At 37.2% G+C, this 17,060-nt stretch overlaps 1 protein-coding gene across 2 annotated transcripts in view; it reads right to left on the bottom strand.

The window, feature by feature from the left end:
* LOC145684347 (phospholipid scramblase 2-like) overlaps positions 1–17,060 on the bottom strand; it is a 360,612-nt gene that overhangs the window by 274,208 nt on the left and 69,344 nt on the right. Inside the window, exon 9 of one of the 2 annotated variants that reach the window (XM_081756560.1) lies at positions 14,262–14,328. The exons of the other annotated variant lie outside the window; for it this stretch is intronic. Coding sequence (XP_081612686.1) covers positions 14,262–14,328 — 67 coding nt within the window. The remainder of the gene's footprint in view (positions 1–14,261; positions 14,329–17,060) is intronic. 2 annotated transcript variants of the gene reach the window in all.

Below are 17,060 nucleotides of genomic sequence, written 5' to 3'. Positions count from 1 at the left end.
ATCAACCGTGAAATACTCTGACCCACCATGACCCTGCACCAACTTTGAAATACTCAGACCCACCACCCATCATGACCCATTCGGACTCACCACTCACTCGGACTCATCACCCAGAATCACCCACTCTGACCCACAACCCACCTACCTTTTCCGACCCACTACCTACCAAAACACATCATTATCAATGTGACACATAATACATAGCTTCTTCTCTACTGACTAAAGAGTTTATATTTGTAATAATGAAAGCAGGTTGTGGAATTCTTACTAATCGGAGTTTAGAATTTACGGTCACTCGCTCAAACACCAGTCTGTTACAATAACGGTGGATCTAATCTTTAAGATATAAAACGGTAAAGTATTTCTTGTGGGCCAAATATCAATGAATTTCAATTAAATTATCATGGTATAATTATTTCCTTGTTGAATTATCGATACTTTTCAGTGGAAAAACGCATGAAGTTTGAAAGTCCCAAATCAAGGTAAGCAGACCAACGTACAATCGAAACTTAAGATTCCCGTGTAATTAAGCGAACATTACAAATTTTATGTCTATTTTTCTCACAACTTTATTGCTTGATTGCCCTGTGTACTAAGCGCTCCGTATAGTAAACATAAGCCTCAGCAGTTATTATAGTAGAAAGCGCATGGTTTCTATTTCTCAATTTGTTTATGAATTTGTTTCTAATCTAATATCGATTATTTTCAATTATTTTTGAAAACCAATCCACTACAAATTGTGCATATATAGAAAGTGCCGTTCCTCCGCTTATAAAGAAGAACTTTAAAAAATGCTATGAGACGTTGAATTCGTTTTCAATAGAGAGTTAATATACTGAATTGTAGCTCCGTAAGTTTAACAGCTTGTGAGATACTTATTTTTTCGCAAAAATTCGGATCCACACTACCACCTTAAGATATTGTTATAATCAAAGTGATATGATAACATCCCAGTTTGGATTAGGGCCTAACTATATACCAAAAGTCATTTCATTTGACTTTGCAATTTGGCCGTGATGATCAGGCACACGTAGTTACGTCAATTTTTATAATATAATTTATATATTTGAAATAAAAAAAACACGTTGTCCGTTGCCATAGAAACCGCCGTTTCCAGGGCAACAGATCCTGTCACGGTTAGCCAATTGATAGAAAATGTTAAAAAAAACTAAGTAAACGAAGAAGAGCAATGTAGAGGAGTCGCTAAAATTAATTTTCTTTTAACGAGGGCGATTACTAAACAACACCTACTAATTGAAATCATGATTATTTTCCGATAAAGTAAATTTCAATAAACTTTCTTGTTATTGTTCGTCCCTCAATGCATACTCATCTCATTGTTAATTATCCCATATCGGACTCCCGAAGAAAACTCATCGAAACAACTTATTGACCGCGCCAATAGCGACTACTCTCAGTCATGATTCCGTTTTCTTTCATTCAGAAATAGAAAAGAAAGAGAAGAAAGTAGAAGGGTAAAAGAAGGAGGTAGAAAAAGGAAGAGAAAAAAGATAGAAAACAAATAGGGTATTTTAATAAGAACCAGATTGCAGGATAATTCCGGAAATATAGTAAAAGGTCGGGAAAGTCGTTGAAAGACGAATCATTCTAAATGTTATTAACGACTACTCAATTTTGGAATGCTTCGGAATAGACACATGTTCCCTCATACCATCCAGACCTAGCTCCAGGCACCACGATCGTGGGGTTGCCCAGATCTAGACCAGGAAACGAGAAAATCGGAATCATTTTTTTTGTAATGTTATTCCAACCGGTAATTGATAACCATCCAGCATCTGAACTCTGTTCTCTAGGATCGACCACACATATGAATTAGCCAAGAAAGAAAAAAAAATCAAACTTATAAACTCAATATAAATTTATGTATCGGATCAATAAGAGTTTCAACTTTCTGGAAGAAAGATGTCGTATTTAGGCTTATCCTGCTATTTTCGTTTCACTCCTAGAGCCGATTTAAACCATTAGTAGCGGTCCTTCATGACCTAGGTTATTTACCTTGGCACATATATTAAAACATGACACATATATTATAGATGTTAATATAACAAATGACATCACTAAAATTACTTAAATTAAATCTATCATGCATTCATACGCTCACTCACTCAGGACAGTGTGTATATGTTTAAAGGAAACCAAGTAACTACAGGAATACAAATAGTTTATTACATTCATAGTGAAAAAAAATAATTATAAAGAAAATATTAAAAGCACAAGTTCTTGGTTATATATCAATAGAATACATAGGGTTATACTTTAGTAAGTCTTTATACATTTGATCATATTGACAAATGGAAAGAAAAAAAATAATTACATGTATCATATCTTAGGCATGCTAAAGCAAAATTATGATTTGCGACATACGCAAAGGAGACACTTATTTCACTTAAAAAATATGGACAAAGAGGAAAGAAAAGAAAACTTTTAGGTGTACTAGAACTTATGAGTCTCTACCTCACATTGAGCAATAAAATATTAATAATTCTGAGCGTTCAAATCACAAATCACGCACTACTCGCACACAAATCACAAACATTTCGCTCCATTTAACTTAGTTTGTGTTTATATATATATATATATATATATATATATATATATATATATATATATATATATATTGGTTTATAAAACCATTCATCAACTATATTTAGTTTGTAACTCTTAGCAGTTTATATCTGCACTCGCACACTGCGACGTTTATACCCATCTAGGGATTTTGAAAAATCACTTTCCGCCAGAGGATGTTTCTCCTCTTAGTCAGTCCATTTCCAAACTTATTAATTGGATAATTTCAAGTTATTTGTTCAACACTGGGACACGTCATGAGACCTTTCCTTTATCCAGGGTCACTTTTGTATATATGTATACATGGTTCGGATTTAAAACGATCTTCCAAAGGTGTACGGAGTATGATGGTTTAAATTGAGGATAAAAAAAAACACTGGTCAAGTCACAGGTTACATATGCAGGTGAGAAGGATTAAAGGTACACTTTCCACAATGGTTTTAGGTTGGTAGTTCAGGGATAATATTCATTATGATGTGGGTTACGTTTAGACCTGCCGTTACTTCTCAATACATGCCATTAAATAATTACATAGGTTATCATTTATATCTATTCAGAAGAAAAGAAAAATTACTTGAGTGCACAGCGGTATTCTTGACAAAATCTATATTCTTATATTCGTCGGAAAACTTACTGGTAAACTATAGCAACCAATACACGTTTGGGGGGACAGACACGAGCGCTCTTACATATATCCATATAATACATTTAATATCATACTTTACTTTAACATCATATCCACATACTAAGCACATGTACATTTCGACGTATTCATTTATCTCTCTCTATATATATTTATATTCAATAAATGCGCACTCAGTTTAAGTAATAACCCCAACAATAATTTTAGAAAAGGTTGCAAACATTGTACAAGAAAACAAATGACTTCCGACATTACATATAGAAAAGAATTGAATTTTTTATCTGATACCGCGCGTCTACAAATTTTAACTTTCATATATTCAATTAGTGCTTAAATAATTTAAAAAACTTTGTGAGGCAGGCACGTAACACAGAACATTCCTAAAGATATAACTAGATAACCTAAAATACAATTTCTGGGCCCAGGTTAACTACAAGATAAACGAAAACCAAAACAGAAAGGAAAGTGACCAATGGATTAAAAAAAAACTTAAAGGGACGACGGTGAAAGAATGTAATTGAAGTGTCGTCAAATATGAAGTCTTTATTCATTTCGGCGATAGGCCAAAATGTGATGGAGGACCCAATCATTATCTACTTTATCCATGAATCGTGTCTTGCAACGTCTCAGCTGGTAATTTCAGATCAGAGTTGTATGTTAAATAAATCGTAAGCGACAAGTTCAAAAATCGGGGGGGGGGGGGAGGTAGAAATTTAAAAAAAAACTCTAGAGAAGAAATAGAAGAAGTATAGGTAAAAAGAGAAGAGACAGAACACTACAACTACGAAAGATAAGGGGCCGAATTTACGTATACAACATACTATAACCAAATATTCTCTTTTATGCCAAAAAGGGTTCGGCTTACCAAATAAATAGCCGATAAAAGATCTCTGCAAAGATGAGACAAGTCTGTGTCCCCGATGGGATTTTCGGAAAGACAAAGGCTTTAGGGAAATCCCACCACTCACCGTATCCGGTCAACACCCTTGCAGATCCCGGAATCCTCCGGAAGGTTAGAGACGGCATTAATTTAGAATTTCAAAAGAAAAAAAATCATCCGACCTCTTGGAAACTAGAAGATTCCAGAATAGTAATGAAATTAGAGTAATAGCTAAGATATCCCTAATTAGTGATTTGCCAAAATAAAAAAAATAAATAAACTGGATTTTGGATCGGTGATTTCTATTGCCAAACTTCACCGATAGCTCCCCTTCGCAGAATGCGCTAAATTCTGGGGCATCGATTAATTTCCATCACTATCTAGTTTGGAAAGTAAGAAAAGAAAACGAAAATATTCAAGGGGGGAGGGGTCGATGCCCGGGTACGGTATAATAAATTTTTAATAACTAATTATTTTGATTCTGTAACCCTGTCAGAGCTGTCGCCTTCATGAATACTGTAAGCTAGCCCGAGTAGGTAACGTGAAGGAAAAAAAATCTCACGGAGCAGGATATTCTATTTTAAAACCGACCAGAAAATATAATTCACTATAGTCCCAAGTTCTACATCTACTATTGTCTTTTGCATAATTGATTATTAAATATGTCCAGTCAGCGATTATACGATGCTACCCATGCTATCAGATGATATTATAGTTGATCATTACTATAACACATTAAACTACAAAGTATTGCCATAGTCCGACTATATATCGCCCTCCGGTCCGCGTGATATTCCGGTGCAAGGGTCAGAACCTGAGATGTTTGTAGCTATACGTATCTATTCAATATATATATATCAACACGTGGCGAAGTATGCACTGGGCTACTATATATTTAACTATATGGGTGTCCTATCTTCTATATTCATCTACTACAATATTCATATACTTCATATTCATATTCATATTAATATTCATATAATATTCATATCATCATCTTTTTCATTTAGTACGACGCTATATTCTACAAACACCCTGTTTCCTCTATCTACGCCCAGCCTATATACACATTTCATCATAATACTTTAAAATCTATAGTCACTACAAACATTTTCCATTCCGATCACTGCACGACAACCTCACTCGAACTCAAGACTCTTTCACCACACACACAATACTATGTAATACCTGGTAGCTTTATTAAGAAAGAAAAAAAATCATATGTATGTTCACTGGAAAAATAGAATTATCTGCGATAATATTTAATGTTTATGAAATTCTGACAACAATGAAATTATTCTGCAGCCACAAAAAAATGAACATTTAATATAATTTCAAAGCGAAGAACTAGTATCATATCGCCCGACTTCTGTTAAGAAATTACGTATTGTTTATTTACTTAAATATTTCGATTTCTAGACTAAGCAGAATGTTGTAATTTTCAGGAAATATTAATTTTGGGTCACTTAACCTAACTATACATCCATATGGGCTGGGAATTATACCTTCTAGGTTTTATTTCGAAAAGAAAGGTCAATTCCATGGAAACTAAATCACTAAGAGCATCGACAGAAGAATGGCGGTTAGTACTGACTTTTGACACTAGGGGCTAGCGACGATATGATCAACCCTTGAACCACTGAATGTGACCTTGTACTATATTACGTTCACTTTCAAATATTGTTTATAAGTTCATTTAATGACGGAATAATAAAAAAAATTATCGCATAGTAAATACTACACTGTCCATATTTAATTATCTTACACACTCTTTCATCACTTAACTACCACAATTACTACTACTAGAAAATGTTTACTACATTACGAACACATACATGCCACATCCATACTACACACTACATTAATACATGTTATGCTAATAAATATACACAGACAACATTCAGATTTTACCATTTTAAATTGGCTCTATGAAAGGTAACGAAAGGAAAGGGATAGAAAAGAACAGGGCCAACTGGCCCTTGTATTCACTAAATCACATTCTTAACTCAACCTGTTTAATCAATGCCCCCGAGGGGACGCATCAAAGTGTTGACTAACAATAGGACCCCTGCCCTGAAGGGGCAGGAACCCGGAACAAACTACATGTTCAACTCATCCCGCTGGAAGCTGTACTCCCAATTTGGGAGTAGACAGGAGCCCTCTTGAAACTTTACACGTGCATTATGATTACTATCCTAACTACAAAGAAATTAAATACCGCCATGTTACTAATAAATAAATACAAAAAGAAATCACATTCACTACATACATGAAAACAAACGGCAGTGAGGCAGCCCTTACGTAACTCGAAAAGAAATAGTTTTTAGGATAAGAATATTTTAAGGGAGAAACCACTACTCCTCCGAAACTGTTTGTGGATCCCTAAGAACAACTCGCAAACTGATGCACTTCGCAGAACCTGTCCATCACTAACTATATCTGCACAACATGGCGTCACCGAGTTATGCTTCCTATTTTAGTTCTTCATTCCGGTTTTTTACTACGAAAATCTAGCAAATTATGGCTCCTTAGCTTCCTGGATGGTAGTTATTCAACTGTTATATTAATTTTACCTTTTACTGCAGCTTTTCTAGCTCCTTTTTACCTTTCTGAGCTGGAAGATCTAGGTTTGATGTCTTCAACACAATTTCAGGCATGGAATGGGAATAATTGCGCTCTAATATCATAGCGTGGGTGAATCCTCCAATCAAAACAAAGCATTTTTGGCGGTGGGGCTTTGAAACGAATAAAATTTGGTAAAATCTGGATTAAACTAGATTTCAGAAGGATCTAGGTATCTAAAAGAGAGGTGAAGGATGGTCCTGAAAATTCTGTCGAATTTTAGATTGGTTATTTGATATGAAAAGTTCCGTCCAATAGTGGACCTATGTTTTCAGATCGCACTGAAACCGTAAGAATTGTAATAATCCATTTACATATCCATATACAAGACTTATAACTAATTTAATATATAAATAAAGATATTGATTCCCAAAACTATAATTCCTAATGAATTTTTACAGTTTTCCATGTTAATTTGAAATAGAATAACAAACAATATTACGAATTATATGAACAGCCAGAAATTTTTTGTTAAACGTCAAGTACAGTCGGTGCAAAAAATTTCGGACACCCTCCTATTAAAAACATCATCACATTAGACTGTAATGGCATATTACATATTATAGTGATTGAAAAATGTATTGTTTCCAGTAGTTAGCTCCTCTAAAAGCTCACAAGGTGTGTGTATTGAAAGCCAAGTAGTACCCCTAGTATAAGTCCTATTGCTATTATTGCAATTAAAATATCAATGTCCAAAAATGCCTGAAGTTCTTTTTCACTTACGACAAAAAGGCAGACTATGGTAAGTGAACTTCGATGCCATTTTTGCTAGTTGGTAGTGCACATTTAAGGAATTAATATTGCAAACTGGGAGATCGCAATGGCCAAAAATAACGAAGAGAAACCGTATTAAAGTTTTCTACTCGCTGCATATGTTGTACGACGCACAAACTTAGTAAGTGTCGTCGTGGCAAAGTGAGGAAAATCTTTGACTTATGAATAGAGGTTTTCGGGTTCGATTCCTATTCGAGCCATACATCTTTTTTTGCTTCAACCAATAAAGTAGCCATTTGCAACTATAAGTAAAATATTAATTCACTGTGTTTATAATGAATAAAACAATAGAAATTTTCAAAGCACTTGTAAAATCTTTCAATGTTCCATGTTAACTACGGTAGGAACAAAATTTAATCTATAACGTAAATATTATTCTTGCCACAGTCGCTGTGTAAAAACTGTTCTTGACGTTTGTCTACATCTGTAGACAGTGTGCGAACTACAAGGGGAATGAGGAGGAAATTTCCTTTGGTTATAGCAACATCCAGGATTAGCAAACGGGATTTCACCCTCAACTCTTTTGTAATTCACAAACTGTCAACAGATGTAGACACGGAGTGTCAAGAACATTTATTACACAACGATTGTCGTATCCAGTGGCGTATTTATAAGCGCGCTTCCGGGCTTAAGCCACCCGAAATGTTATTTACTATAGTAAAGTAAATGAAATATCTTGGAGAATTTTCACATTTCCAGAACTAAAGTTGGCAAAGCCCCAATGAAATAAAATCGTAAATACGCCACTGGTCGTAACCATAATATAACTACTGAAAGATCTTCGAAAAAATTCTTGTCAACCGCCTTCATACCCATCTCACTACCTATAGCCTATTGCCAGTTCACCAAGCCGGCTTCAGACCTGCCATCAGCCTCTCAGATCAACTTCTTCGGCTTACCACTACTATTAGCAATCATTACAATTCATCTCGGCCCTCATATCTCTTACTCTTTGACTTAGAAAAAGCCTTCGATAAGGTATGGCATATGGGGTTTCTGTATAAACTTCACCGTTTCCGCCTTCCAATGTGCTACATACGGCTAATCCTCTCATTTCTTACCTCTAGGCTTGCCTACATTACTATCAATAGCGCTCTATCATATCCAATCTTTCTACACTCTGGTGTACCTCAGGGCTCCGTTGTATCACCTCTGTTATTCCTTCTGTACATAGCAGATATGCCTCCTTTGCCACCAAACATAAAAGTTTTTCAGTTTGCTGATGGCACGGCGTTTCTATGCTTGGGCACTACTGTACAGCATATCAATCGAACTTTACAGCCTGCTATAAATTCCTTTCTTGACTGGTGCACTCGTTGGAAACTAACTGTCAATTCTGACAAAACGCAAGCCATAGTCTTTCAATCTCCACAAAGACGCTCACGTATTAGACGAAACCCCAATCGTCTCGACCTTACCATTGATGGTACTACCATACCTTTCTCGAAGCAGGTTACTTATCTAGGAGTAGTCTATGACCGCAAACTTCAATGGAAACCACACGAGCGGAAACTTCAATTACAAAGTACACGCAGACTCAACCTTATTCGCAAATTAGTTGGCACATCTTGGGGATTGCACTCTGATACCATTCTTACCACATACAAAGTATTCTTACGCCCTCTTCTAACTCATGGACACACTGCATGGATATCAGCACCAGCCTCCTTCTATGAACGCCTCCAGATTATCGAAAGGCACGCTATCCGCCTTGCATTTCGTATTCGCCTGCCTTTCCCTACGGCTCCACTCTACCACCGTTTCACCTTTCCTCCTATTCTACACCATATAGTCTCTACGCACTACCTACATCACCAAGCGCATGAGCTCCGATAATCCTGAATTTTTTGATACTATCCATCTTGACATGGCTCATGACGTTCCTCCAAAATATATATATACTCCTCTTCAACATCTTCAGACCTTGTACTCTCAGACTCTTCCTGCCAATGACCCTCACAAACTACAATATGGCATATATCATCCACATCATTATTCTCACTACGTTTATCCATCTTTGCACTTGTGATATCCTTCCTTACTAACCAGGGCCTCCACTTGTCACTCATTGGTCTCGAGTTGCCCCGAGACAGAAGATAACTCTCATTTGTTACTTTAACAGCTTCTACGTGTTGTCTCGTCTACTGCACTTCATTTCATATAAACCCAATACATGCCCATTGCCTACACTTAACTACTATAATTTATTTATATTTTTTGTTATCGTTTCATTTATTTCATCTGTATGATCTTCGTCACTTTCGCTTCCTTTTATATGTATGTATGCATATGTCAATATTTATTTCAGCAAGCGATGATCCTGGAATGCAGATCTATCTACACCTTGGAATTGATGCAGATCAATTGATGCTTAATAAAGATTTTTTTTAAAAAATCCTGAAATGCAGAGAAATCGCCTATGTAGAAATTACTAGACGCAATTGATGCTTAATAAAGATTAATAAATAATACCCGTTTGATCTCAAACTACCCATAGACCATACATAGCTTTCCTTTCTTCCGTAAATTTAGCCCTCCTCTCTTTCCCAAGAAAGGGTGTACCCCTTTGACGGGTAAACAAAAAAATAACTACTGATATCAGTATTTTTACGGAATAGATTAAGTTTTGTTTTTCAGTTAACATGGAACATTGAAAGATTTTACGAGTGCTTTGAAAATTTCTATTGTTTTACTCATTATAAACATACGGTGAATTAATATTTTACCCATAGTTAGAAATACCTACTTTATTGTTTGAAGGTGAAAGAAGGTGTATGACTCGAACAGGAATCGAGCCCGAGACACTTTACACATAAGTTACAGATTTTACTAACTCTGCCAAACCGTTCCTTGGTAAATTCGCGCGTCGTAGGACAATTGCGGCAAGTAGAAAACTTTAAGACGGTTTTTCTCACTTATTTTTTGGCCATTGCGCTCTCCCTGTTTGTAATATTGACTCTTTAAATATGCACTACCACCTCGCAAAATATGGCTCCGTAGTTCACTTACAAAACTCTACCTTCTCCTTTTAGAGGTACTCATTTGAGGTAAATAAACAGAAACAAATGAAAAAGGAAGGATAATGGAGGCCTTGAAAGTAAAACAGAAAAATTGACGAGTTTTCAGAAGCATATTTTAAAGGACGCTTGACCCTAAGAATATGAGCTAAATGCAAGGTTCTGATTAGTTGCAGTTATCCGTTTCTCGTCATCTACCATGGATTAAGCAGAAATGAACTAGCCAGTCTTCGTGACCGAAAACTGCTAGCCCAACTAGTTAGTAATTATGATTACTTTTGGCTTGGGTTCAAACCCGCCTCAAAGAAACTTTTTTAATCGTTATATTTTTAATTTATATTAGTTTTCCCTAACACGATTCCCATTAAAATATGATAAATAATACTCAAGAAACTGATTTACTTACGTTACGCGTGCAGTTTTGCTACACGAATCCACAGTTATAGGTAGTAATAGTAGTAGTAGTAACAATGGGCCAGAAGCTCCGCAGGATTCGTTTTGTTCCAGCTTGATTGCCTTGATATTAATTTAACCTCAGGTGGTTCTTCAATTTTCTTCTTTAATTCCAACAAAGTGATACTTTTCTTCTATTATTATAATGCACAATACATACAGTAGAAGGTTTGGGCAATCACAAGCTGCAACCAATCAGAAATGTGTATTTAGTTCTTATGGCTAGGTTCGAGGGTGAAATAAGAATATATTGTTCAGAAGATACTGTCTACAATGCAATAAGTAGAGTGGGTCGGTGGATGGCAGTGGGTCATAGTGGGTCGCAGTGCGTCATGGTGGGTGACATGCAGTTGACTCTCGACCAGCTGATCCACTCAGAAAACTCGACCCACTAACCCACCGACCCACTCCAACTCTGATCTGGGGGTGGAGTACTTCGTTACCAAGGCAAATAAGCTTGAAGTGGACATCATCGTGCTCGTAGGTTTTCTCGGGACACTCCAATTTCCTCCCAGTTTTTCCTTCCACTAATTTGCCACTCATAATTCACTTGCTTTAATCATGGTCTTCCTTAACCTAACAGGTATAATCGTGGGACATTAAACGCAAAGGTCACGAAATATCAAAACTGCTAATAACAGTATGTAGGAAGTGCCTAAAAGACGTGATGAGTGGCACCGAAACTATGTGTAGGGACAATAGGCAAAAAAATAAACGAATACGTTTTTTAATTTTCTGCGGGAAAACTGTTTTAGAGTGCAAAACCCCTACCCAAAATTGTGAAAGTTGACGCCCTAAGGCAAGAAGTAGTCAACTGAAGTGAATGTAATTGTGTACAGATATTGTATACATAAAATGAGGCAATATGTGTTTCGTATTTTTCTTAAGAAAAAAACTTCCCAACCTTTGATTAGGAAATATGTAAAATGCTAATAATTATGCGTCATAAGTGCCTACAGAAATGAAAGATTCCAACACAGCTTTTGTAGGGACAATATGCAAAAACTAAACAAACATGTGTTTTTAGCTTGTGTGGAGAAACAGTGTTGGGGCCAAGGCCATTTCCGTAAAAAGTAAATATTATCGTAGATGTATGGCAAGGAGTGGATCGAAGCGATTTAAATTGTGTGCAGATATTGTATATGTAAAATAAGACAATTAGTGTTTCCCGATTGTCCCCATGTAATCTATTTCGTAACTATATTGATATCATGAGTTATATTGTAGTTACCACAGTCACTGTCTAAAAAATATTCTTGATGCTTCGTGTCTACACCTGTCGACAGTGTGAAAATTACAAGAGGATGAGAAGGAAATCCTCTTTTGTAATACTGGATGTTACTATAACCAAAGGAGATTACCTCCTTATTCCACTTCTATGAAACGACGAAAATCTGTCTCCAATATTAGGGGGAACGGTAAGACCGTTCCCATATATTTTTAAAGCGATGTTCAAAATATTTATGATGTTTAAACACAGTACTGTGGAGGATCAGGGGGAACAGAGTTGTCTTTAACATTGTGAGGGGGGCAGATTTGAGGCTTATTCTGGGGAAATATCAATTTCATCTCATTTTCCTGTGTGGCAATCGGACACAATTCATCACATTCCTCCGCAAAATACACATTTCAAATCTGATTATTGGAGGCACAATCCCTCAGTTCGAAGATTGGAGGGGACATGTCCCCCTCATCTCCCCGTGCCATTTGTGCCAGTATTTGTAATACACAAACTGTCAACAGATGTAGACACGAAGAATAAAAACATTTTTTACACAATGACTGTGGAAACCATAATATAACTCGTGATATCAATATATTTACGAAATAGATTATATTTTGCTGCCAGTTGCCATTGAATATTGAGTGATTTTACAACTGATTTGAACATTTCGATTGTTTTAATTCATTATAAATATATAGATAATTAACATTTTACTTGTAGCTACAAGTGGCTACTTTATTCAATCAAAAGCAAAAAATTGACACCATCGGGCATCGAACCCATTACCCCTGAAACGTGAATCTCAAACGCTCCTGGTTGTGCCACGCCGTCACTTAATAAATTTTCCGCAACGTACGACATATGTCGCGACTCGAAAACATCAAGATGCTCTTTCTATGCTATATTAGGCCATTGCGCTCTTCCAGTTTCTAATATGAGCACTTTAAATGTTCACAATCACCTTGCAAAAAATGGCCACGATAATTTTACAAAGTCTGCTTTCTCCTTGTAATTGAAAAAGGAACTTCAGGCATTTTTGGATATTCATATTTGTAATTGCAATAGTAGCAAGATACGGAGATACTTTCGGTGAATCAGAAAAGAAAGTGGTCTGAGGCACTATATGTATATTTAATTTAAATTTAAAGTCTCTCGACTATAGTATTTTATCATGACAGAAATCAGTGTGTTTTTATTCTTTATCGTAAACGTGTGCAATTTCTTTCATAAATGAGTGATTTTTGATTGTCACTTAAGAGAGAAGTCTTAGAGTTGTGGCGTGACAATTCGTTTCGTAATTTGGGGGTCCAGGGTTCGATTCTCGCTGCGGTAATTTGTGTTTATGAACTATAATATTGATACTTCTGATGTGTAATAAAATGAAAAATACCCAATCTCTTTCGGTCTTACAAGTTAGAGTGGAGACGGCTTAGCAAAATGACGTCACGTGTCTGTCTACAACCTTGATTCGTACTGTGGCGGAAAATGTAACCTGTTTACCAAAAACTTCATGAATATGACACCTAAGGGTCATGGTTACGGCCTAGTATGAGTCATAAATATGTCTGAAACGGTATTGTTTCACAACAATTATTCCGAACTTCTTCCACTATTACTCCTACTGCTAGAAATAATATTTTTGTTCGCCATTTTCAACCCGTTCCGTATATCCGTTCAACTAAAATTTGTGAATAGGAACTATTCTTTTTTATATTGGTATGTATGTTTTGGTAAAATATCAATATAACGCATACAAATCCAAAGTATTTTACCCAAAGAAAGAGTATTACTATGTATCGTGGTGAAGACAAACATCCTGGATTTATACATATCTATAGGTGAAGATGGGGTATCTTAGAAACATTATTAAAGACTAAAAGCACCCTTAACCAAAGAAAAGGAACCGAGCTAAGTTACTACACTTACGAATAGTGATAATCATTAACTGAACCCCAAGAGTGCAAAAACCTGAATTCCAACACTTCTGAAATATTAATTAACATTATGTTTTTTATGATAAACTATCTTGAATTGGAAAAAAATATATGCACATTATCTTACCATGATGACCACCACCATGATAATGATCTCGGTCTGAATCAGCGCTGGTCTCATAATAATTATAATCCTATGGGGAAAAAGCAAAAAATATACATAGATATTAAATTTGCACAAAACTGAATCTAATGCATCATTTAAGTGCACACAGTATGATATTCAAAAACACCATGAATAGACAAAACATCTTAAATGTTATTTCTTACGGCTAAATGTGCTTACAGAAGCAAGTACGAGGTGTCATTGAACCTTAAGCATTCAACAGTGAAAATCTCAAATTTTCTGCTTATACAAATACTAACCAGATTAACAACGTATTTTAGATAGCTATACAAAACCCATATTTTTAAAAATTGTCCTACAGCTGAAATCAGCTTAAGAACCAGAGCCTCCAGTTCTGTGCTACAGGGTCGTATCCAGAAATAGTAGGACTGATTTTTTTCCCGCACGCGTAGGGTGGCTGGGCTGCAAGGCCGGATGTTATGGAGGGGAGCCTTGGGAACAGGTGTCGCCCGCGTGCGTTAGTTCAGTGTGGACCACAATTAGTGACCTTCGGTTGTGATGCCTCGTCGTCAGTTGCGATGGAGCGAAATTTGGAGCATCGGATCGCCATCACGTTTTGCGTCAAACTGGGAAAATCAGCGACCGAAACCAAGGACACGCTTACGCAGGCCTACAAGGAGGATACCATGAGCTGCAAATCACCCCGTGAAATGTAGGTCAGAATGTCGAAATTGAAAGTGAAATCGATGTTGATTGCATATTTTGACCGTTGTAGCATTGTCCATAAGGAGTTTGTACCTCCTGGGCAGAGTGTAAATGCACGATTTTACGTGGAAGTGCTCACACCGCGGCGAAATCGGATTACACGGGTGCGACCAGACCTGGTGGGGAAATGGAAGCTCCACCATAACAACGCGCCGTGCCACGGCGCGTGAATTGTGAGGGATCTCCTGACCAAATTCAGCGTTTCCACGTTGCCTCACTTCCCTACAGTCCTAATGTGGCACCGCCGGATTTCTTGCTGTTCCCCCGTATCAAGAGATAGCTCAAGGGGCATCGTTTCGACTCGGGGAAGCGGTCCAAGCGGCGACGACGAGGGCGCTGAACGCCATCCCGGAGGACGACTTCCAGAAAGCCTTCGCGACCTGGAAGGCTCGCTACCAGAAGTGTGTGAATACCCAAGGGGCCTATTTTGAAGAATATTAAGTCGATGTACCAGAATATTTAATATTTAAAAAAATCAGTCCTACTACTTCTGGATACGACTCTGCATATCTCACATAGCCCAGGTGAATAGCGTTGAATAACTATCCGCAATGTTTACATATTTTATAGAATTATGATGAAGATCACGACAGAGTAAGCATTGGTGGTGTTAAGCCGGTTCGTACTGTTTCGCTAAAACCGGTTGTTAAAATATTTTCAATATGCACAACCGTTAGTTATACCCAGATATAAATGCAAATTTTACCCAGTTATTAACAGGAACAAAACGTTAGTTTAACTATATTTATTTTTTAGAAATTCAGCTTCGGCGTTAAATATACGATCTCTCAGAACAAGGTATAAGCGTTTTTCTTAACCTAAAATGGTTAGATATTTAGAATCAGAACTGAGATCACACGAGAGTTTATATTTGAAACTCTTACATATTGTCGATCCATTGTTGAATTAAGGTCTTTCTAATACTTTATGACAACCATTTATCTTGGACATATTTGTTTCCGACATATTGGTAGAGCTACCTAATTTTCTCACACCACTTTGTATTAGGAAGCTATGCACACTATGTGATCAAAAGTATACGGACACCTGGCTGAAAATGACTTACAAGTTCGTGGCGTCCTCCGTCGGTACTGCTGGAATTCAGTATGGTGTTAGACCATCCTTAGCCTTTATGACAGCTTCCACTCCCGCAGGCATACTTTCAATAAGGTGCTGGAAGGTTTCTTGAGGAATGGCAGTCCATTCTTCACGGAGTGCTGAACTGAGGAGAGATATTGATGTAGCTCGGTGAGGCCTGGCACGAAGTCGGCATTCCAAAACGTCCCAAAAGTGTTCTATAGGATTCAAGTCAGGGCTCTGTGCACGATAGTCCATTACAGGGATGTTATGGGCGTGTAATCACTCCGCCACAGGCCGTGCAGTATGAACAGGTGCTCGATCGTGTTGAAAGATGCAATCGCCATCCTCGAATTGCTCTTCAACAGTGGGAAGCAAGAAGGTGCTTAAAACATCAATGTAGGCCTGCGCTGTGAGAGTGCCACGCAAAACAACAAAGGGTGCAATCCGTCTTTAAGAAAAATACAACCACACCATAACACCACCACCTCCGCATTTTACTGTTGGCACTAAACACACTGACAGATGACGTTCACCGGACATTCGCCATAATCACACCCTATCATCGGATTGCCACATTGTGTACCGTGATTTGTCACTCCACACAACGTTTTTCCACCGTTCAATCGTCTAATGTTGACGCTCCTTACACCAAGCGAGGCGTCGTTTGCCATTTACATGCGTGATGTGTGGCTTATGTGCAGCCACCCGACCAAGAAATCCAACTTTTCTCACCACACGCCTAACTGCCATAGTACTTGGAGTACATCCTGATGCAGTTTGGAATTCCCGTGTGATGGTCCGGGTAGTTGTCTGCCTATTACACTTTACGACCCTCTTCAATTGTAGGCGGTCTCTGTCAGTCAACAGACGAGGTTGCCTGTACGCTTTTGTGCTGTACGCATCCTTCACGTTTCCACTTCTCTATCACATCAGACACAGTGGACCTAGGGATGT

The sequence above is a fragment of the Thermobia domestica genome, chromosome 4 (genome assembly GCF_964235325.1).
Source record: "Thermobia domestica chromosome 4, izTheDome1.hap1.1, whole genome shotgun sequence".
Taxonomy (NCBI): Eukaryota; Metazoa; Arthropoda; class Insecta; order Zygentoma; family Lepismatidae; genus Thermobia; species Thermobia domestica.
The sequence above is the reverse complement of the archived record's forward strand: the minus strand, read 5'-3'. Positions and strand labels throughout refer to the sequence as shown.